At 58.3% G+C, this 22,792-nt stretch overlaps 1 protein-coding gene across 3 annotated transcripts; it reads right to left on the reverse strand.

Moving 5' to 3' along the window:
* Window positions 1-919: 919 nt before the first annotated feature.
* CDC42EP4 (CDC42 effector protein 4) lies at window positions 920-21,211 on the reverse strand. Of its 3 annotated transcripts, none has more exons than XM_012756170.3 (2): window positions 21,076-21,211; window positions 920-3,920 (listed from the first exon to the last, which is right to left on the reverse strand). In XM_012756170.3, exon 2 carries the CDS (start codon window positions 3,802-3,804, stop codon window positions 2,752-2,754), a length of 1,053 nt encoding a protein of 350 aa, XP_012611624.2. In that variant the 5' UTR covers window positions 3,805-3,920; window positions 21,076-21,211; the 3' UTR covers window positions 920-2,751. The 3 variants fall into 3 exon arrangements, with proteins under 3 accessions (XP_012611624.2, XP_012611625.2, XP_012611626.2); XM_012756171.3 differs by lacking the exon at window positions 21,076-21,211 and adding an exon at window positions 20,025-20,302; XM_012756172.2 differs by lacking the exon at window positions 21,076-21,211 and adding an exon at window positions 18,894-20,016.
* Window positions 21,212-22,792: the final 1,581 nt, after the last annotated feature.

Below are 22,792 nucleotides of genomic sequence, written 5' to 3' on the forward strand. Positions count from 1 at the left end.
CCAAGGAGATAACGAGTGGGGAGCCCAGATTTCTCAGTAGCTGCTCAGGAGAGACAGTGAGTTTCTAGCAGGAACTCAGCCACTCTGGGGTCCTCGAGATTTCCCCAGATTTCCGGAGAGCAAGCGAGGGCTTCGGCCCTGCTGGGGACAGTGCTCCCTTCCGAGAGGGGCCCAGGCAGAGGAGCCCGTGCGGGTGGGCTGGGGGACCCCTGGGTCCTCTTCCCCCGACCCGGTTGCCCCAGGCACCCAGGAGTGCTGGGGCTTTGAATGAATGATGTTCTTGCCCTAACACTGCTCAACTGGACTGTGGAGAAGGCAGCCTCTGACCCCTCTGAGAACCTTTATCTGGAAAACAGGGATACGGACAGAGATCCTACCTTCCTGAGCCCGGAGCTTCTACTGATAACCTGCCTGACCTGCCCGTTGTCCGTGAGTTGATTCTCCTGGCCCAAAGGTAATGGGGCAGAGGGGAGGGAAAGGCGGCCCCTTTCCTGGCCCTCCCAGAGAGCCGAGGGCAGAGCCTGCAGTGCCACCGTCCTCCTGGTGGTGACAGCTCCCACACGCCTAGAGCACCCTAGTCACAACTGGACACCCCCCATCACTGCGTGCACCCCAGCCCTGTAAGAGCGGCAGGATTGCATTTGACAGAGGCGGCGGCACAGGGCAGCTAAGTGACTAAGTGCCCGAGGCCCCCAGCTGACAGTAGTCGCTAAACCGGAGTCCCCAAGTCCCGAAGGGCCTGCCCAGGCAGAGGGCCACAGGAGGCCTTGTCCTTCCCGGAGGCTGGAGGAGACAGAAGCCACCTCAGGCCCCCACGGCCCCCGGCTGGTGCAGCCCCGGAACCCCATCCTGAAGCCACCCCCCCACCCAGCCCTATCCTGAAATAACCGTCCCCAAAAGCAGACACAGATGCCAGGCGTGCTATAGGGCTTTTTTAATGTTTCCTCACTGTTTTAACAATATCATGAAAAAAATACACAGTTTAGAATCTGGGACCACCTGGATGGGTTTCAAGGGCAGCTGGCGGGGGCTGCGCCCTCCCCCAGGGCGGGAGCTGAGCTACTACCAACAGAAGCACCAACGGGGCACTGAGTCAGGAGCTAAGTTAGTGTCTTAGAATCACGGGCTGGCAAAAAAAAAAAGAAAGAAAGAAAGAAAACGGGAAGCCAGAGCCCCGCAGGCCCCTCCCTAGTCTCTGGGGGCGGTTAGTTCTGCCCCCCCAACTGGCCACGTGGATGCCAGGGAGGCAGGGCAGCTCGTTCCCAGGACAGAAAAGCAGGTGGCAGCCCGCCTCACCCCCAAGCTGCTTTCTGCTCCATCCCCTCGGGTAGAGTTACAGGAGCAGAGTGAAACCTGAATTTCAGGAAAATGACAAATAATTTCTTTGTATAAGTCTGTTCCAAACATTGCATGGGGCATGTTAATATTAAAAAAAAATAAAACAAAAACCATCTTTTGTTTACTTGAAATTCCAAGTCAATGCAGCATTCTGGTTTTTTGTTTTGTTTTTTGCTCTATCTGCCAAAGCTACCCTCAGGGCCCTGGCTTTAGAAATGGGGGCGGGGCCTGGGAAAGGAAGGGGAAGTAGCAGGAGCCCAGGGTGTGGAAGGAGAAGGGGAGGAGGGGAGGGGAGGGGAGGGGGGAGGGGGATGGGGAGGGGAGGGTGCAGCCCCGCCAAGAACAGCTTCCCCACTAGCAATGAAATATTCTTTTAAAAAATCATTCTCCAGAACTTTTCTACACTGGCCTTCTTCAGCTGTTAATATAGCTATGGGGTGGGGGAACAAACACACACAGACACCCCCAAGTAACTCTAAATAAAGTCTGGAAGCACTAAAGTCGAGCTGGTTTCTTTGCCAAAGGACGTCCCCAGACTTAAGTGTGCTAATGGTCACTGTGAATTTCCAACAGGAGACTTAGCGTCAAGGTTCTCTAAAAGGGCTTGCTCTCACTCTGGGGGCAGACCTACTGACCCTGCTCTGATATTGCTCTATTAGGATTTAATCGTATTAATAAGGAATAAGCAAACCCCTAGAGACTGAGCAGCAAGTGCCCCAGCCCCCTGTTCCTAGTGTCACCCTGGAAGGGTCCCTTCTTGAAAATCCAAGAAGCCTGGGGCTTCCCTTCAGTTTTTATCCTGTTCTTGTCCCCTGGAAGGGGCAGCGTTTAGTGTACATGTTGGGGACCGCCGACCGCCCCCCGCCCCCACCCTGGTCCGGCTCAGCTCCAAGGGGCTCCGGGCTGCTGGTGCAGGAGCCAGGGCCCAGGGCCGGGGCAGGTGACCACCCCCTTCCTTCTGCTGCACACGCCTCACCAGCCACCACCACGGGTCCCAGCACAAACAGCAGCAGGGAAAAGGAGAGTCAGGTTGTCCCCAGCCCCGGAGCCAAGGCCGCCTCTGGGCTGGCCTGCTGCAGCTGCAGGTGGCAGGAGCTCAGGGTGACACCGGGCATCTGTTTGAGGCCAGGCTGCAGCAAAGGGAGGCCGAGAGAGGAAAACCGATTCCTACTTGGAGGACATAGCCCTCACCTCGTGCAGCCTCAGGGACGGCAGGGTGTGGCGTCATGAAGCCAGCCTGGCACCGCGCCAGCTCCCCATGTCCCCCTCAGGCCAGGCTGATGTCCCCATCCACGAGGTCCAGGGTCTGTGGCCTGACACACGAGGCTCTTGGCTGCCCCTGCACAGTAAGGTCAAAGGTCACAGAGTGGGGGGCGGGCAGGGAGAAGATGCAGCCAAGCCTTGGAGCCCGCCTCACACGCGGATCTCCTCCTCCTCTTCCTCCTCATCCATGAAGGAGAACTCCTTGTCCGGCTGCCTGGGCAGAGCGGCCCGGGCCCTGTCGGGGCCCCGGAAGGCAGGGCTGCGCTCCTCCAGGACGCCCGAGGTGCAGCTGGACAGGGAGCTGCTGTCCCGCGTGGTGTGGCTGCCCACGCTGCGCGCCGAGCCGGGGCTGGGGGCCGCCGCCGCCCACCCCTCGTCCTCCAGGGCGTGGGGAGGCAAGTCCCGGCCCGCTTTGCCTTCCTGCCGTGCTGCAGGAGGGGGCGCCCGGGCGACAGTGCCGCTGCCACCGGGGCCGTCGTCGCCGTGGCAACTGCCATCCTCCTCCGAGGGGTCCCACTCCTCCCTGTCCATGATGCTGAGGACGTCGCCCAGCATGGACGGCCCCAGGTCGATGTGGAAGGACATGATGGACTCCGCGTGCTTCAGCCCGTAGCCGGCCTTGGGGACGACGGGCAGATCCGTCAGGTCCCCAAAGGCCTGCTCGTCAAGGAGGGGGTCGGGGGAGTGGGGGCCCGTGGCCCCGTTCCGACGGGGCAGTCCCTCCCCCACGCTCGCCCCCTCCCCGCCGCCCTCCCCTCCAGCGGCCTTCTTCACGGGGCTGGACGACAGGCTCTTGGGCAGCTTGCCGGAGCCCTTCTCCGCCGCCTCCTTCTCGTTGAGCTGCGGCAGGGACATGGCGTTCTTGACGAAGAGGGCCGAGTCCCTCAGGGAGCCCAGCATGTCCCTCTGCTCCCGGTCCCCCCTGGTCACCGACTGCGACCGCTTGCTGCCCCGAAACTTGCGGGACAGGAGGCCGCGCTTGGAGGACGAGGAGGGGGCCTGCTCGTCCAGGGACTCGCCGTCGGGCTCGCCGGCCTTGCTGTTGAGGAAGGACGTGTCCCCAAAGGCGTCCCCGGCCCGGCCCACGTGCATGGTGTGGCGGAAGTCGCCCAGCGGGGCGCTGATCATCTCCGCCGTGAGGTCCACGCGGGACCGGCGCTTGGAGTGCACCGAGCTGGACACCAGCTGCTTGAGGATCGGCATCTTGCCGGCCGGCCGGCGGGGAGCGGGGCCTTCCCCAGGTAGCGGGCGGGTTCCGGGTTCAGATGTGAAGTCCAAGTCCGGCGGGTTGTGCGGGGAGTGGCGAGGAAATCATGGGGCTGCAGGAGGCAGAGCACGGGAGAGACAAAGGGTTAGCACCGGCTGGACGCCCAGCACAAAAGCCCATCTTGCCGAGGGGCTGTCATTCAAACCCCAGCTCCTCTACCAAACGCGCAACAAGCCAGCGATCAATGCTAAAACCCTGCCCGTCAGAGGCTCTGCAAGCAGAGGAGTGATTCTGCAGATCTGGTTAGAGTTCCCGTAGGCACAGACACACTTTCCCTCAAACCTGGGAGAGGTTTCATCTTTCTTCTAAAGGGCAGTGCCTCCCCTACCCCTGCAAACCAGGGTGCTGCTTGAGCAAACACAACCCCATCTAAGGACGCGGGGGTGCACACATGTATTCCACGTGGCGCTCCAGGGAAGAGACTGAGTCTGAGTTTGCTCCTATGAGCGGCCAGCCCAGAGATATGCAGTAAGTTCTTTCTGCTGTCTAACCTCCATCCCCCCTTTGGGCTTAGTGGACACGTCAGCCTGAGTCAACAGTCCTCAGAGAGAGAAGGGAACGGACGGACGGGATGGGGCCAGGGAGACAGAGACGCTGCCCGGCTCCTCCGAGTACGTGGGCGGCACGGCTCTCTTTCTGAACAAGAATCGGGGCGGGGCTGCTGGGACCCACAGAACCAGCTCCCCGGCCTTCCCGCCCTTACTCGATGTCCCATAAATGAGGATCTCGTCTGTGACATCTCCACCTCAGGGCCCAAAGCTCTTTGCTGGCCTCTCGGGAGATCAAGACTGATCAAGACTGGGGAACTCCATCCCAGTTTCTTTAACCATCAGGGAAGAGGGAGCCCGTGACTCAGCCCCCCTGGAATCTGCAGCCCCCAGTGATGAACCTGAAATCCACAGAACAGCAGAGGTGGAGCCCAGGAGAGCCTGGAGGCACCACCCCCGCAGCTCTTGGCAAGGGCTAAGATGACTTGACCCAGATGTTACACCAGGCAGGGTAGGGGGAGACGGGTGGAGGGATTTAACCAAGCGTGGTGGGTGAGGGTGGTCTAGACCACCAGGTGCCTCCCTCCCAGTCCTGCCAGCAGCACAGTCCCCAAGGGGCACACTCTGTCCAGGCCCACCCTTCCCGCTGCAAAGCCCAGATGGTGGGTGCCTGGCCTGGGCCGCTTCCTCCACAACCTGCTGCCTCACCCGAGCCCACCTGGCTCCCGACGTCAGCCCGGCGGGTCTCCCCGCCTCCCCGTTTGTCTCTCTCCAGTCCACCCTTCACCTCTTAGCCAGAGCGAGATCCATCCACAGGGGACGCCCAGCCAGTGCAGACCCCTTGACCGGTGACCAGCCCCTGCCTCCTTCCCCAACACTGTCTCTTGCCGCCCCCCTCCCTCCGCGCTCGGCTCCAGCCCCCCAGCTTCTGTGCGGGACACATGCAGGGAACTGCGGCGACACCCCGCCACCTGGCACTCCCCGAGTCCTCCAGGGCTCAGCTGCCAGGAAACCTTCCTCGACTGGGGCAGTCCTCCCAGCCACCTGACCCGCCCCAGCACTCTGGATGTCCCCTTTGCCGGCAGGCACCTGTTACGCCGCTCCCTCCCCGATGGCTGCCCTGCAATCTCCCCACAGCGCTGCCAGTCCGAGGGGTGTTTACTACGCAGTCCGGTCCAGGTCCAGCAGTGCGTGCCACGGGCCGTCTTCAAGCACCCAGTGACAGTGCCCTGCCTCCCTCCCACCCTCCCTGTCCCTTCAGCTTCTCCCCTTTCTGCCTTCATTTCAGCACACAGCTCAGCTCCGGGCTCCCCGACTGCCTGCTGTCCTCTCACCCGTCCCTGTCCCCCACACTGTCTCATTCCATGCCAAGCTGCTGCCACCCAGTCTGACGGCTTTTCCCACCAGCAAGTGACCCCCTCCCGATGCCCAGGCACCCACACTGCTCGTCACTCCAGCACACACAAAGTTCCCTGGTGCAGGCGGGGGAGCCAGGCACCGGGGCAGACCTGCCACACAGAACCGGCTGGGGGGACTCTCCTCGAAGGCCTTGAGACGACCCTGTGCAACCAGTCACCAGTCGGCTCTCCCTCCTCCCCACCAAGCCCTTGGAAAGTCGCCTTCCCCTAACCCTAACCGGAATCGTCCCTGGAGCCCCGAGCCTCCTGTCCTACCTCAGTCTCTAAACAATCTGACATCGAACAGCTAGACCAGGGGTGGACAAGTACTTTGCGCCAAGGGACACAGTAAACAGTCTCAGCTTAGTGGCTGGAAGGTCTTTGTCAAAGCTACTCAGCCACAGACAGCGTGTACCCAAGGGGGCGTGGCTGTGTGCCAATAAAACTTTATTTATAGAGAGCTTCTGGGTTGCTGAGCACACAGGGGTGCCTGCCGGGAGGGGGGTGCACCCTGGCTCCGCCCCACGCGCTCTCCCATCTGGCTGTGCCCAAGCTGCATCCTTTATAATAAACCAGTCAAAGTAAACAAAATAAGCCCCCAAAGAACCCTACCTTTATTTACAAAAACAAACGATAGGCCGGATGTGGTCCGTGGGCCATAGTTTGCTGACCCCTGAATACACCGTTGTGACCCTCTGGGCCAGCCACGGACTTCTAGGCCAAAGTTTGGGGAAGACTCTCGGGGCTAAACAGGGGGAAGGGGAGGTGGAATCTGCTCCTCAGCCGTGCTGGGCATCAAAGGAAATGAGACCAGGCTTCACGTGAGCTCTCGGTCCTGGCACATCCCTCGGGCTTCTGCTGCCACCAGCCCGGCAGTGAGGGGACAGGGGGGCCTTGTCTCCGCCCCCCCCCCACCTGCAATCCGGCCCCCGGCTCTATGCACAGAATCCTGGAATCTCAGAGCCGGAGGGGTCGCCCTGCACAGCCCCTTCATCTTATGAGATGAGGAGCAGCTCTCTGGAAGCAAAGTGGCTTACCCAGGTTTAGACCCCAAAGGACAGAGCTGGGCGAGGAACCAGCTCTCCTGGTCTGGTTCTTGCCAACCCACTCTGGGCCCTTCTCCGGCACCCTGGTGGTGATGTCACCGGTCAGTTACCATTCCCCGTCGGGTGCTCCCACCCACGGCTGGCTGAGGAGTCCAGAAAAGGGGGCTCTGGCTGCCGCCTCGAGAAAGTTCTTGCAGATTCCTAGAGCAGATTCCGACCCCGTTGATACTTTGAGTAGGACGATTCTCTGCTGGGGCAGGGGAGGGCTGTCCCGTGCACCGCAGGACGTTCAGCAGTGTCCCTAGCCTCTCCCCGCCAGGCGCCAGCAGCACCCACCCCACAGTCGTGACAACCACAGCTGTCACGAGACACTGCCCAGTGTCCCCAGGGAGGCCAAACTGCTCAGGCTGAGAACCACTGACCTAGAGTGAGGACACACAGGTGGGAAAGGGCAGGTGCCACTCGCCAGGTAAACAGTGGGAAAGCAGAGGCAGAGAGAGGAGGCGTCAAGGGCCGGAACTGGGAGGAAACCGTGACAGGGACCTCCAGGGTTGCGTAAGGGTTTCAGCTTAACGGCAGGAATGCACGGCCAGCGAGCAACGCCACACTCTGTGGTTTCCCAGACCTTAAGTGCTCATTAGAGAGAAGAGAAAGGAAACCGCAGGCCCAGCTGCCCAGAGCTCACCAGAGACGGTGCACACCACGGTGGCCACCAGAGGGGCCACTATGGCTATGTGTGGGGGCGTCCCTGCCATCCCACTAGCCACCCTACCCACCCCCCAGCACATCCTCGTGGGTCAGAAGGGACAGTGGGAAACAGTTAAAATCCACGTGTGGCCTTGCCACATTCACAAACGCCCATCCTAGGCCAGGCCCAGGAACCCCAGGGTCCTGCATGGCCCCACAGCCCAGAGGGGCAGGCGCGGGTCTGCCCAGTGCCATCTGCTTCCTGTGGGTCACGCTCCCTGGGGGAGGGGGGTGGGCTTGTGAAAAGCCGTCTTCAATATCCAGCAGAGAAGGGTCCCAAGAGAGCCAGGGCCCAGATGGCATCACCCATCTGTCCCACCTCCCCAGCGAGGAAGGTTGGAAGGGGTCTGAGTCTCTGGGGTCCTGGCGCTCAGACCAGACAGGCCAAGCGGCAGGCTTGAGGGCCAGCAAGGACTTGCCCAACAGGCTGCTGTGAGTCCTTGGTTTCGCTGGCCCCAGGTGACATCAAGTCACCCTGAGCTCCTAACAGAGAATGATTTTAGGGAAAGGAGATGGAACCTGGAATATCAAAGCAAGCAGGTGGTGACAGCCCTGGCTCCAGCCAGAGGCCTGGGCCGGTCCTGGGGGTGGTGGCAGTTTGGGAGGCTTATGTGCCCACCCCAGGAGGGGATCGTGCCACAGGGAGCCGTGGCTCCGGGAGGGGTGTTGCTAAGCGCCGTGACTCAGCTCTGCGGAAGTGGCTGAAACAGGATTCCCAACAACGGGTGGCCACTCCCCCTAGCCTGCCCTGGACGGGACACCCACACCCCACCCCGGAAGCCACATCCCACTTTCCTAGCAGGGCATGGGAAAACAGCTCTCTGCTCTCTCTCTCTGGAGCCTGCGGAGGACCAGATTCCTCTGCCCTCAGCCCTCAGCCCACTGACCACAGAACCTGCCCTTAAGGCAGGAGTGGCCAGCCCTCCTGCAAGGCCAGGCCCCCAGCTGGCTGGATAGCAGCCACACCCTCAGCTCAGCCCCTCTCCTGGGACCATAGCAGACTGCCCTCGCCTTGCCTCCCTGGCAGGATGCGGGGAGCAGAGCCCTCCCAGATCGGCCAGCCTCGCAGCCCCGAGGCAGAAGGGCAGGCTGGACCAACGCGTCCTGCTCCAAGTGCCCAGGCAGGGGCCCGTCCCTGGTAGCCCAGCCCGAGGCAGGAGCCAGACCTGAGCTCTCCCGGGGCAGCCAGGCAGGCCTCCCTCTCTGCAGCTGCCCCGAGGCTCACCCCGGTACACAGAGAACACATGCCTCAACGCCCACCGCCACTGCCGCCCACCGCCACTGGCCCGGTTGTCCTACCCATCCACGTGACACCAGGTCCAGGCAACGTGGCTGGGTGGAAGAGGGCTTCTGGCACATGGTGACTTGAGTCGTGACCTGGATTGGCTACAAGAGGCTCTGTTCGTTTGCTTATCATTCTTTCTTTTGTTCATTCATTCATTCAGTGCCTTCCTGCAGACCTACCCATATTCACACACTCTTCTAGGCCCTGGAGATGGAGCAGGGAAGGTGATACACTGCTTTTCCAGGGTGCACATGCAGTGCGAGCGTGCACAGGTGGGGATGGAGGTGTAAACTGCTAAATAAAACAGTGCCTGGTATTCCTCAGCTTAACAAGGGAAATGGGGTGATGTGAGCAATGGGGTGGGAGTTGGGGGGCTCTCGGAGAGGCCCCTAAGAGGAAGGGGCAGCATGAGCTGAGAACCGAATGGCGAGGAGCCAGCCGTGTCAAGAGCAGTCTAGGCAGGGGGAACGGCACGTGCAAAGGCCCAGAGGTAGGGACGAGCTTGCAGCGTTTGAGGGACAGAATGAAAACCCATGAGGCCAGGGGCCAGAGCATGCAGAGCCCCCATCCGACCAGGTGAGCAGTCTGCATGTCATAGCAGGTGCACAAGGAAAACGATGGCCGTGCGTAAGCAGGCGAGTGATCCGATCGGAAGCTCCCGGCATTGCAGGCTCGAGGGCAGGAAGCAGGAAGTCAGTCAGCAGGAGGTGGTGGAAGTTCAGCTCAAAGAGGAGGGAGGCCAGGATGCAGGTGTGGCCAAGGAGGACAGTGGGGGACATATTCGGGCCACGTCTTCTCTTGGAGGCAGAGGCGTGAGGGCCTGCTGGGGGCCCAGATGAGGGACAGAGAAAAGTGGGATCACAGGGGACTCCAGGCCTCCCAGGGGCTGCTCCAGATGACCTTTCCCAGCCGGGGGTCTCACCTGGCAGGCCAGAGCCCTTTCCCACAGGGAGGGGCCCGCGTCCTACCTAACTCCGCCAGAGCAGTGGCGCGTGCTCTGCTACACGCCCTCGGTCAGCTGGGACGACGTGCTGAGCGGGCCCTGCAGGAACTCAACGGAACACGGGCCACAAATCTCTCAGAGTGAGGGGCTCTGGCTTTTGTCACCAGAGGAAGATGGATGCTTTCTGGAACACTCACCAGCCTTCTGCTGCAAAGACAGGAAGGCCCGGGGAAGGTGGAGACTGTTTTATTCTAACGGCGGGGCAGGGCCGAGGGCAGCTAAGTGAATGGGAGAGAACCGTGGCTGCTTCGGAGGACGACGGTGACAGGGCCTGTGCTGTGATTTCAGCTGACTTCGCTACGACCTGGAGTCTTTTAGCTCCTTCACGTGTCCTGCCGGGAAGCCCTCCCCCCTGCAAGCGTGATGTTTTGCACACTCAGTGTGAGGTTAAGGCTCATGTCTTAAAATACTCTGAGCCCTGGATAGCCACGATTAATAATAATAATGACAATAATAAAGTGCCCAGGATGGGACTAACTGGCGTTAGATGCCACCAGGAGGGGAGCAAGTTACAAAACCCGGACCCAAGAGCTGCTCTGAGTCAAAAGGACCCCAGGATGGGGTGGTCTCGGGGCACCTGCATCTACGGCCAAGTTCCTTCAAATAACGGCTTTAAAACTAGTATGATCCAGCCACCTCCACGTGGAGAAACCGAGCCCTATGGAACTGCTGTCAAAGGAGGGAAGAAGTCACACGGGGACTTGCTGAAGCCTTACTTACACCAGCGAAAGACTGGAAACAACCTAATGTGCAACAATGCACGGACGGCCACGAAGGCCGGGAGCCGGGACCTGGGCACAGCCGTGACCTTCGTGCGGTCGCGAAGGCCGGGTGGAGCCCACGCCGTGACGTTCACAGCGCTCACCGACGGCAGCGAGTGGAAGGGGGAAGAAAGGCGGACACACGCTTGCTCACACACGGCGGTCCCAACTCTACGCAAGCCTGCGTCGGTGAACAAAGACGAAAAGTGCGTGCACAGAGAAGCAAAGCGCCGTTAGCCGTGAGAGGAAAACAGCCTGCTTTAAGTTTCCTTTCATGTGGCAGTGCAGTTTTAATAAAAATTAAAAAAAAAAAAAATCCCAAAGCATCAAAGGCTTAAGGAAAAGGCATTCGTTTCAAAACTGTCCAGTTCTCTCGGCTCGGCAGCTGAAGCCGGGTACAGGGCCCCCCGACGGGGGCCGGGTGGGAAGGGGGCTCCACCCACACTCTGCCCCTCTCGTGTCTGAAACTCTCCTGCCGACCTCTGCTCTCTTTCTCTTCCTCCTGCCCAGCCGCCCCCAAGCCGGACACGTGTATTAGGTCCGCATTTCGTTCCAGGTTGTCCGGGAGGAGAAAGTGGGCCGTCTACAACAACCCAACAACCAGGGAAACGGGGAGACTAGGACCATATTCCCAAAATCCAAAATAAAAAAGGACTCACTCTCCAACAGCTGCTTCCTGACGCAGGAGCCTTCTCCACTGAGCAGGAGATGAGGGACCACGCTCACTCCCACCCCACCGGACACTGGCCTGTGTCCAGTGACACAGAAGCTCCGAGCTGGAGGCAGCCCCCTACGTAACAGGGGGGGTCTCTCAGAGACATCCTGGGCAGGTGGAGGTTTTGCTCCTGCTCCACCTACAGCCCCAGCTGGGCCGGGCTGGTCACTGCAGGAGGACAGGGGTCACGCAAGGGCAACCAGCGCCCGCCCACTGGCCAACCCCCAGGCTGTGCACAGAATTATCGCTACTGCCAACAGTTGCCGTTTATTGGGTGTCTGATGCATGCCAGGCATTGTGCTAGCGACAACATAAACTCATGTCGTCCTTGAACCTCAAAGCGACCCTGCAAGGAAGGTCCCATGATTGCTCCCATTTTATTATTTTATTTTTATCTGCCTTTCTTGTCTGTAAGCCCCCATTTTAAAGAGAGGGAAACTGAGGCTCAGATGGAAGTGAATCCTTTGACACACTCTAACGGCTTTCAAACGGTGGCTTGAGCCCACTGCTGCCAGACCCTGGGACACACGGTTTTCCCCACGAGGCGAGGCTGCCTGGCCTGTGCAAATGTCCACAGCGGAGGACCTGCGCACGGAGAGACAGGCAGGAGGGGCTGGGGAGCCCGCTCCGCTTATCTAAGACTCCTGGAACTGCCTCCATGTCAGAGATCTGCCCCCAGGACAGCTGTATCTGAAGCCTCCTCAAGGGAGACTCCTCTTACCCAGGGCCCTATTCCCACTCCCTGCTCTCGGGATCCTCCCCCGGTTCTGATTCCCTGGCAGGTGAGGGCTGGGCGGATCGCCCCAAAGCAGAAGCCAAGACTCCTCCGGCATAGCCGGGAAGTGGGACCCCGCGAGTCCCGGCTTCCGATGTTGTCACGTCCGCTCTGCTCCAATCTCTGCCTTGCCTTCTTTGGTCGGTCCAGCTCCCAACAGGGAAGACCAGAACCCTGACCCAACACAGCTCTTGAATCCTCCAGGCTGGGTGCCCTGAGCTCGCTCCACCCTCGCTGTCTGCCAGCCCGTGCAGGCCAGGCTTGTCGACGCAAAGGTGCCAGTGCCCAGCCACGCTGGGGCAGTTCCCACTTCCTAGAGAGAAACACCCTCTGCTCTGGAGGCCCCAGCCTGGAAGGAAGAGAAGGAGGCAAGGCCCCATGTTCCATTACCTGTTTCCCACCGACGACGCACGTTCCCCAGGCATCCCTGCTAGGGGTGGGGGCGCAGGGGGCCAGGAGCATGCTGGGGAGGGTGGGTCTTTGCTATCGACCAGAGCCGGGCTCACAGGGAGAACTGGACCAGGAAGAGAGCGACAGTGCACAGCAGAACTTCCCAGCTACTTCTCCTTCCCGATGCCTCTCCCTGGCTCATTCAGTAACTGACACCTGCCCTGTACAGTGGGGAAGCCACTGGCCTCACGTGGCCATTGAGCACTTGAAATGTGGCCGGTCCAAATGCAGAAGTGCCCAAATGTAAACTACACACTGGATTTCAGAGACTTAGTGTGAAAAACATTGTATTTTTAAGACATTAATGAGGTTAGTCTCATTACTATTTTCATATTTTACATTGATACGTTAAAATAATTTTTTAAATATGGTGGGTTAAATTGCCTTGAAGTTTTAAAAAATGCAGCTGTTATAAAAATGTAAATTTATGTATAGGACTTGCACGAGGCCTCTCAGATAGCACGGATTTAGGTATTTTCCTCTTATTTCACTAGCAGCACTTTCCACTGTAGGTGGATGAATAAAGCCAGCCATTGTTCACATCTGGGTCAAAATGTTTACACGCTAACAAATCATGCTACGTTACTTTAAATCAAGTCCCAATATCTAATTTTCACATCCAGTCCGCCACTGATGAATGCTTGTTTGTTTCAGTCTTTGAGGCTCTATAACTAACCTTTCAGTGAAATATGTCCATGCCCTTAACTATTTCCTGAGGATACATTCTTATAAATGAGCAAAATTACTCTTATTTCTTATCGTGAACTTGTTCTTTGGAGGTTATGCCAAGTTAGTCTCACAAACGTTGGATGATGGTGTGGAATATCAGGTGTTATATTTTCTTTCACTGGGTTGAAAACAACAGCCACGCCTCCAACCCCATAACACTTGTAATTTGTATTCCTTTTGATCACTAATGAGGGTGTCTTTTCTCTTGTGTTGTTGCTTATTGAACCCTTTTGTCCATTTTCCTACTGGGGGTGGGGGCTTCAGCTTTTCCCAATAGATTCATGTGACTTCTTTAAGTGTTAAAGCTACTTAAATCTTTGACAGTCATATTTTGCAAATATTTCCGCAAATTTAGCATATGCTTGTTTACATTATGGTGATTTTATTGCTTTCTTTCCCTTGGAGTGCTGGTTAATTCTTACATGGTCTAATCTGTTTATGGTTTCTGGCTTTAATATCAGGAAGCAAAGACCTTCCCTACCCCCAAGTTTGTGTGGCAAAACAGGAGGAAATATAGCAAATTAGAGATGTCTGTGCCTTACACAATTGCGGGTCGCTTAAAATAGAAAAAAATAATAAAGTAACTTTAGTTACTGATTCTTTATAAAATTAATTTTGTTTTAAAATGTGGACAAAGTGTGAAATGCTACCTTTATCATGCATTAAATTTTTTATGATACCACCCAGCCATGGGCCTATTCCCAGACACCCTTTTATGTTCCTTGGTCTCTGTTTATTTCTAAACCAGGTCTATGCCGTCACTATGTATGGTACGTTTTGAGTACTTGGTAGGGTAATACGCCTACTTTAACATTTTTTCTAAAATGCTCTTGGCTTTTCTAATCTACTTAGTCTTCCAGATGGACTTTAGAAACATTTTATTAAGTTCCAAGAGAAATCCTGATGGATTATATTGGAATTGAAAGAAAACAATAAATTAATCTGGGAAAAACTGACTTTATCACAACATTAATTCTTCATATCCAGGTATTCAAGTCTTTTAGACATTCTCTATTAAGTTTTGTGGGTCTGCTTCCTACAAGTCTCACCCATTTCTCCCCATGTTTACTCTGGGTTATTTTTGATCTCTTGTTGCAAATGGGTTTTGCATACTTATATTTACATACTTAAATGTATGTACTTACATACTTATTTTCTGACTGGCTATAGCTGGTACATGGGGAAGCTGCCTTTTCTTCCCCTTAATGTATTTAATGGCCACCCCCCCAAAAAAACTTACACTGCCTTGCACACTCTAGTCAACTTTATGATTGAATCTTTTGGGCTTTGCAAGTAGACAAGCCCATCATCTACAACTAATAATAATTTTGGGCTGGGAACAGTGGCTTATGCTTGTAATCCTAGCGCTTTGGGAGGCCGAGGTGGAATTGCTTGAGTCCAGGAGTTTGAGGTTGCTGTGAGCTATGACGACGCCACTGCACTCTAGCCCAGGTGACAGAGCAAGACTCTGTCTCAAAAAAAAAAAAAAAAAAAGACTCAGATATTCTCCATCATCTTAAGGAATTTATAATTCTTACAGTTTATAGGAAAATGATGCCAATAACTCAGCCAGACTGAGTTATGGGAAAACACATTATGGCTTGGATACTTTACCCTTTCGTTCCTGGAAAACATAGAAGAGGGAGCCTAGTCTAGTTTAAGCAGTGACTTGTAATCAAGAACATTCTGGAATAATGTCTCCCAGTGTCAGTCCAGACAGACGCTGCCGAGACGGTGCGCTAATGAACCCACTCTGGGAAATGCTCTGGCAGACCCTGCCCAGCCTCAGGGGGATAGGCCCTCCTTGGACTGTGCAGCAACTATTCCTGGGCCATAGGTCGCAGAGAGGAAGTACAAGAAAGAATTTAAGATTTACAGCACCAGGCATTGTGCTATAGATGCTTTTCTTTGATTACACTGCTTTTAAGAAAATGTACAGCAATACACTGGCCTGCGCATTTGAAAGACTTTATCTCACGTATTGTTCCTAACAATCCCACGGATGGAGGTTATCATCCTCGTCCGCATGCTGCAGATAAGAGAACTGAGGCTCACAGAGATAAGTGATCCACAGTTGGCGAGGACAGAGCTAAGAGCCCAGATGTGCCCCATTCTGAACTCTGGGCTTTTTCCACCCCACCCTAGGGAATGTCAGGGTGAAGGCTGGGAGGCACAAACACCCGCAGGACGCACACAGTCTGCACGCAGTGTCAGGTTAACATCCCCCGGGCCTGGCCACCCCATTCCCCACCGCTCCAGGGAAAAGTACAGATTAACGCTGGGAAACACAGACCCCAGGACCCCACCCCCAGAGGCCCATGCCGTTGGGAACCCCTGCTCCTAACTGGCTGGCATCGGCCACTCTCTGCCAGGCTCCTGCATGTCTGCCGGGGAGCCCACCTCCGTCCCTGTCCCAGAGCCAGATGCTGCGGGCCAGGGGAAGGACGTCAGCGGGACAGTGACAGAGAAAGCTTTGCCCACCGCCTGGGAATTAGAACAGCTCAGAGAAAAGAGGAGAAAGGAGCCAAGGCCCGGGAGTGACCGGAAGCAGACAACCTCGGAGTCAAGACGGTGAGGAGCCAGTGACTCAAGGACATCCGGCAACTCCGCTTGTTTACAGGGCCCTTCCTGGAAATGCCCCCTTCCCGGCGCCTGTCACCCAGCAGGAGCCACCTCACGAGGGGTGACCTGGGGAGGCGGGAAGAGTGCGGGGCGGATCTCCCTCCTCTGCAAGCCGCCCCACAGCTCCTGCTCCGATCTCAGAAGGAAGCGGCTGCGCTGGAAATCAGATCTGCCAGGCCCTGTTCGGTTTCACTTTGTTTTTCCTAGGAGTCAAGTGCTCAGCTGAGGAGCGGGGAGTTTGAGAACACTCTGGGGGCGTCTCTAGAGGGACACCTGTGGATCTGGACTCACTCCAGAGCAAGGCGGGCAAGTCTCCCCAAGAGCCAGACGCCCCTGGTCACTAGCTGGCTCGCCACACTGGGCACTTCATTTGTGCCTCAGTTCCCTCCTGAGCTTCCAAAGCAATGGATAACATTATGCACCTCTGCGCATTGTTGTGGGGATTAAATAAACGAATATATGGGAAGCACTCTGCACAGCGCTATGCTCGGGGTGAGCATTACTACGTGCGTGCTGTGAACATGACACTGTCATGTCCTCTAGGGAGGTCTGGGGGAGAGTTCCAGCAAACCCAGTGACACTCCGGCCACTGTGACTCCCCTAAATTCAAAAAGGGCACATATCCGGGGCCCCCCAATACAGAAGGCTCCAGGGTGAGGCATGGGCTGACCCCTTTCAAAGTCCCCAGACTACCCGTCGCAGGGAGAAGGGTCCCCCAAGCTGCTGAAGCCGGGCACAGTCTTCAGCCCTCCCTCTGCAGTCCCGGCCAGCAGTGGGGCTGGGCAGCCCTCTGACTTGGTTCCTTTTTCTGATCTGACTTGTCCCCTCCCTTCCTCACCTTTTAACCTTTAATGATATAGATGAAGGAGCCTGGTTTCTCTCCAACAAGGCTTAAGCTCTTTCTGATTTCGGTATGATAAGGATGTTGAGGCGGAGGTGGGAAAAGAGAAACTCTCCCATTCCCCCTCCCCAGGATAAGGGTAAAAGATAACTCTGGAATTTTCAGGACCCTGGGTGCTACTAGCAACAAATAATGCAACAAACAAACAAACACTTCAACATGATAACCCACCAGTAAAACATAACTTGGTCCTTTGGACCAAAGCAGATGCTCATTAGCGGTGAACACACATTGCACAGTCACCTGGGTTCCTCCTGGGCTCTCTCCTCCTGGGCTCAAGCCTTAAACCCAACCCAAGAGCGGGAGGGGCAGGCCCCTTTCAGATGCTTCGGGGACATTTTAAGCAAAGGAGAAGGGGACCCAAGTGGGGCCTTGAAGGTGTGAGTTTGCAGGGCAGAGAGGCTGGAACACAGAACCTGGCCTCATTGTCACATTTGGGGAGATCCAAAGCTGAGGTCTCCAGACCAAGTTCACTTACTGCAAGAACTTCATGGGCACAGCCAACAGGAGAACCCAGAGGCTCACCCAGGAAGGCTGGAGGCTGTCCCAGCTGACCTCCTCCGCCACCCTGGTGGCCAAGGCAGAAGATGGTGGCCACAGGGGCTGTGACTGAGCAGAGATGCCTGAGCAGAGAGCGTTCTTGCCCTGGCACTGTTGATTTTCAGATGCATTCAGGCCCTGGGGTGCAGGAACGAGGGGGAAACACCAGGTGTGCAGAGCATTTCTTATTATAGGACAGGTAGGAACTGTAAGCCTTCATTCATGCACACACCCCAAAATGCTCTCACTGGAGCCCCCAAAAGGGAGACCCTTCCTCAGCTTGGGAGGCTGAGTGGAGACCACCAGTTCCCCCGTTCCTGGCAAAGGAAGGCTTTGGATGCCAGCGTTGCCACCTTGGCACGGAGCCCAGAGCTGCAAGCTGGCAGTGCCTGGGGGAGACTCCAATGTGCATTAGTTGGAGGGAAGCCCAACGCTCCTCAAGGAGGCGAGTTTTAAGCTGGAGCTTCAGGGGCACAGCGAGTGGGAATGTGGGAAACTAATGGCTGAGCTTCCTTCCCACGCACTGCGAGCAAAGAGGGCTGTGTCCAGGCCTCACGGGTCCCTCTCCGCACTACCGTCCAAGTTTCCTGCCCAGAGAGGGCTGGCAGGGGCTTAGCCTGCCTGGAGCACCCCAGAAGTACTGGCTAGACTTGGCCTTTAGGACACTCTGCCAAGTGACCCCTCAAAGTGTCCCCTGGCACCAGAATTTGGTCCCCCCCACCCCCAGGTCAAGGAAAAATCCAGTATGCAAGTCAGAAGACCTAAGCTAAGCACAGGTCAGCTCTCTCTGCTTCCAGGCAGAATTGCTCAACCCCTTTCCCTCCGCCCCCAAGCCTTATCTCTGGCATCAACCCAGCTCCCTGTTCCTCCAAGGGACAGACTCTCCCTCCCTCCCACCCTTGCAGGGACAAGCTCCTCTGAGTCTGCGGAACAAGAAGGTCCAGCCAGAGAAGTCTAGAGTTGCTACCCAAGAGCGATCCTGGACACTCTGGCTTCTGACGCCTCCACTTCCAACCCAAACCAAATGTGGGGTGGGGGCGGGGGAGCGAGAAACGGAGAGGCCACTATCAAACACCTTGCTCGCCACACCTGGGCACAGCCTGGCCTGGCCACAGAAATCAATCAACCACTCCAAAGGTGGAGGGGGCTGGAATCTCAGAACCACAGCCAAGCTCAAGCCCTTCTGGGATAGCTCCTGCCTCATCAGGAAGGGTCTAAGGTTCCTGTCCCAGGTCAACATCTGCCCGCCCCACCCTACCGGGCTTTACAGATGAGACCCCCACCTCCCCCTGCTTGTGACTCCCTGGTCTCCAGCCTGGAGGCACTGTCACTTCTAGAGGCAGCAGGATGGAAGTGGGCTGGGGACGCACACAGGATGGGGACAAGCACCGGTGGGTGGGCACATGCAAGAGATAAATAGGGGGAAAGATGGGTTAAAAAAAAGAGAAAAAGGCAGAATCCCCAGAAAATGGAAGAAATGCTCACAGTGGAGGCCTGAGCTACAGAGTACAACATGAGCCATCCGTCCTCGAGGCCCTGTGAACCAGCGGAGGGGCAGAGACTCACCATCACAGGCTCCCGATATCACACCGGCCCCTCCTAGTCCCTGCAGGGACCACCAGGACCCCTGGGAAGACCAGGAGAACCCACTTGGGATCCCCCAGGGCTCACCGGGCCCCCTCCTGTGGGAAGGAGCAGCTGTCCTCAAGGAGTGGAGAGGCAAAGTCCAAGTTCGGAGGAGATAAACTGCCACACTACCCAGTCACGTGGGCAGCTGGTGAGAGCAGGGCACACACCGGGCACTCCCACACAGCAGGGTCCCAGCTGCCCAGCAGGGATGGGGCCTCACGAGGCCCTGCTGGGTGCCCCATTACTGCCCCAGAGCCCCGGGGCTGCTGGGCCTGGCCGGCCTGGCTCCCTTCCAGCCAACTCCCCAGTTCTGGGAGGAACCCGCAGCAGCTCAGCTCCCTTCCTTTGTGCCCCGTTCTTTGTTCTCTTAAAATTCAGTCCATCCTACCGGTGGTCCCTCCTCCACCCCAGCCTCAGGAAGGGGGCGGGGGCTGCGGGGAGTTATTAGAAACCCAGACTGCACACAGAAGTTGCAGCGCGGGGGCCCCCTGTAATGGGCCCTCATTGTTCACACTCCCGGGACCAGCAGAGCTGTGTCTGGGCCAGATGGCCGCTGGGGTGGGGGGGGACCTCTTCCTCCACTACGCAGCCCCTCCAGGGAGGGCAGGGACCCTCACAGCAAAGGGACTCCCAGGGACTCTGCGCTGATGCAACTGCTCAGCTCCCTGGGCCAAGAAGGGGCGCTAGCAACCCGGGCAGGGATGTTAGGCAGCCAGTCAGACTGCAGGAGGTGGGGCCAGTGGGGGGGGGGGTGAGAAGTTCCAGAGACAAGAAAAGAAAAAGCATTGTGTTTCCCCTCCACTCTCCCAGGGAGAAAAGAAAAACTTCCAAAGGCCAGGCCACAGTCATCCGGCAAACACAAGGAACCTGGTTTGAGTTAGCAGCGAGCACCCCTCCCCCCTCCTCTCTCTCTCTCTCTCACACACACACACACACACACACACACACACACACACACACGCACGCACACACTTCTGTCCTCTCCCGGGAAGCGGGCTCAGCCCCGGCCCTCCAGCCGGGGCTCCCGGTTCCCTCCCGGCTCTCCAGCCCCCAGGCTGGGGCACTCACCGGCGGCCGCCCGGCTCCGGGACAGGCAGGACAGCTCCTGGGGGACGCGCGAGGGCCAGGGGGCAGTTTTGTACCCCCGACTGGGGACGCTCCAGGGAGGGGGCGGAGCCAGGGACAGCCGATCTGAGTCCAACCGCCCCCGGGGTGGATTAAATCATTAACCGACCGCTCCCCGTTCGCGGCGCACCGGGCGCGCGGCCCCGCGCGAGGCCGGCTCCCCGGCTCCAAACGGGCGGCCAGCTCGGCCGGGCCCCACCCCGCCGGGAGGCGCCGGGGCCTCTCGCGGCTGCGGCCTCCAGGTCTTCCGAGGGGGCGGGCGGGGCGGGAGCCCGGCGGGGGCGGGGAGGGCTCGCGGGGCAGGGGGGGGGGCGAGGGGAAAATTGGTTTCTTCGCCCATTCCCGTCCAGGCAGCTCCTTCCCTCTTTCCTCCCGGGCCTGGTGACACCGGGTGGCGTGCGCTGCAGTGTGTACGAGAGCGAGAGCGTTTGTACACGCCTCCGCCACTACAGGCGAATAATTCGGTTCTCATCCACCGGGAACTCAGTGCGCACGCACGCCCCCCTCGGGGAGGCCGCGGGTCGCGCGCTGCCGATTGTTGCGCTCCGGCCCACACCGACACACACCCCATTCCCGGGCGGGGGGGTGGCCCTCAACAACCCGCCCCCCTCCATCCCGCCCCAGCCTCAGCAGCGCCCTCAGCCAGGCCCGCGAGTCCCAGACTGGGGAGAGGAAATCGAGTCCCGGAGACCCTGCGCCCGGCCCTCGGCCGCCCCCTCCTCCCCAAAAGCCGCTCTGCCGGGACACGGGTGTGCGGCGCCGGGTCCCAGGCACCCCAGCCGGCCCCACGTGCCCTGGCCCAGCCCTGCCACCCTGGGGCGGACGCGGAAGAGCGGGGGTCCCTGCGCCCTTCTCCCCTCCCCGCGGCCCCGCATCCCCGGCTTTTTCTATCCTCTCCGCCCCGTAGCGGGCATAGAGCCCCCACGCTGAGCCCACCCAGGCCTCGCAGGGCGCGGGCGGCTGTCCCGGCCAGAAGCGGGTGCTCGTCGCCTACCTCTGTCCCCAGAGACCCGGGCGCTGGGCGGGCGCGGCTGCGCTACCCCCTCGGTGGGCTCCGCGCGGCAGCAGGGCTGGCGGCCCATGTCATCGCCGGCGTTTGTCTCGCCCTGGCGCTGGGGCTTTCAGGGCTGGCGGCCGCCGGGACACTCCCCTCCCAGGCTCCGCCCGCGCCCGCCCCCCGCACCCCTCTGCGCCGGCGTCACCGCGCCGCCGCAGCCAATGGCCTGCCCGAGCCTCGTCCCGGCCGCTCGGCCTCCCGCGTTCAAATCTGAAAGCCAGAGACTCTCCGAGCTCCTCGTGGGGTGGCTGGGCCCGCCCGCCTTCCGGGGACCCCCTCCCCCAGCCTGCGCTCCGGCCGCGAAGCCCCTCTGGGGTCCCCAGGGCCAGTGGCGCGTCTCCGTCCGGGGCCTGGCTCAGGCTCTCTTAAGGCTCTTCCCCATTCTGCGCGACGATGAGAAACCAGCCTGGGTGGCGATTCTCCTTCCTGTTCCCTCCGGGGCCTGCCAGTCACCTCCTGGCCCCAGCACTGACCCAGAGGGAGCGGGAGGCCCCGCGACGCCAGATTCGCGGATTCCATCCCACACTGACCGGAGACGAGAGGGGGTGGGGAGGAGCCGGCCCCCCCAGGGCCGGGCCTGGGCCTGGGTGTGAGAGAGGTCCCAGCGGGGTGACCTGTCTTTGATCGCCCTGCGGTCTGCGGCTTTTACCTCCAAAGTATCCGCTGAGGCTAAATTTTGCTCCAAGTGAACCTCCAGGGTGATTAACTCTTGAGTCCCAGGCCTCGGTCTCTAGTCTTCTTAGAGGAATACTCTCGGGTTGTAAATGATCATTGCAAGTGAAAAATGCCACGAGTGAGATTCTGGACACAAAGGGACAGTTCCCTTGCCGTTAGCAACCCCCCTCGTTTTTGAAGGGGGTGGGTGAGGGAAGGCTTCAGATTCTTTTACGACAGACAGTGGTCCCCTGGGAACAGTGTGCTTTCCGGGGCGAGACACCTGGGCGAGAAAGTTGGGGTTCAGAGCAATTTGGGAGGCAGACACGAGTTCACTCTCTGGCTGGGGTGCCGTGGGGAAGCCACTCACCCCGACCTCCCCGCCCTCCGGAGCCTGGATTTCCTTGTGTGGCCAAGAAGCTGGGGTCCCCCTGCAAGCGGCATCTGGGGGGGCTGGGGAGAGGAATGAGGTGTTAGCTGTGAAAGGCTTTGTGACTATAAAACAGCCGCAGTGGAGTAGCTTGTTGTGATTTGGGGGAGGCAAAGGCGTCCTCAGAAGACACAGGAGCTGCAACAGGACTCCGGGAAAGGCTGGTCGGAAAGCGGATTGGATGCACCTCTGGCTTGGAATTCCAGCTGCCACGTGTATGAGCTGACAAGTCATCCACCAGCTTCCCCACCTGTAAAATGACAGCAGTCCCCGCCTTCCCCTGTTGGGGTGAGTGCTAAATGAGATCACCTAGAGAAGGCACCTGGGCATTCGCTGGGCACATGTGGCCCCCAGTGGGTCCCTACCCACTGGTGCTCCCCCCATCGGTCCCAGGTGGATGTCCTCGCCATTCCTGGCGTCCCAGGACCTTTTCCTCTGGAAATCACAGCTTCGGTCTTACCTGTTCCACAAAAATCCTCCCTGATTTTCTCTGAGACACCTCCCTCTTTCCCATCCCCTTTTCCATTTTCAAATAAATTATTTTGTTTTCTTAGGGCTAGCTGTTAAGAA

The sequence above is a fragment of the Microcebus murinus genome, chromosome 18, assembly GCF_040939455.1.
Source record: "Microcebus murinus isolate Inina chromosome 18, M.murinus_Inina_mat1.0, whole genome shotgun sequence".
NCBI classification, from domain to species: Eukaryota; Metazoa; Chordata; class Mammalia; order Primates; family Cheirogaleidae; genus Microcebus; species Microcebus murinus.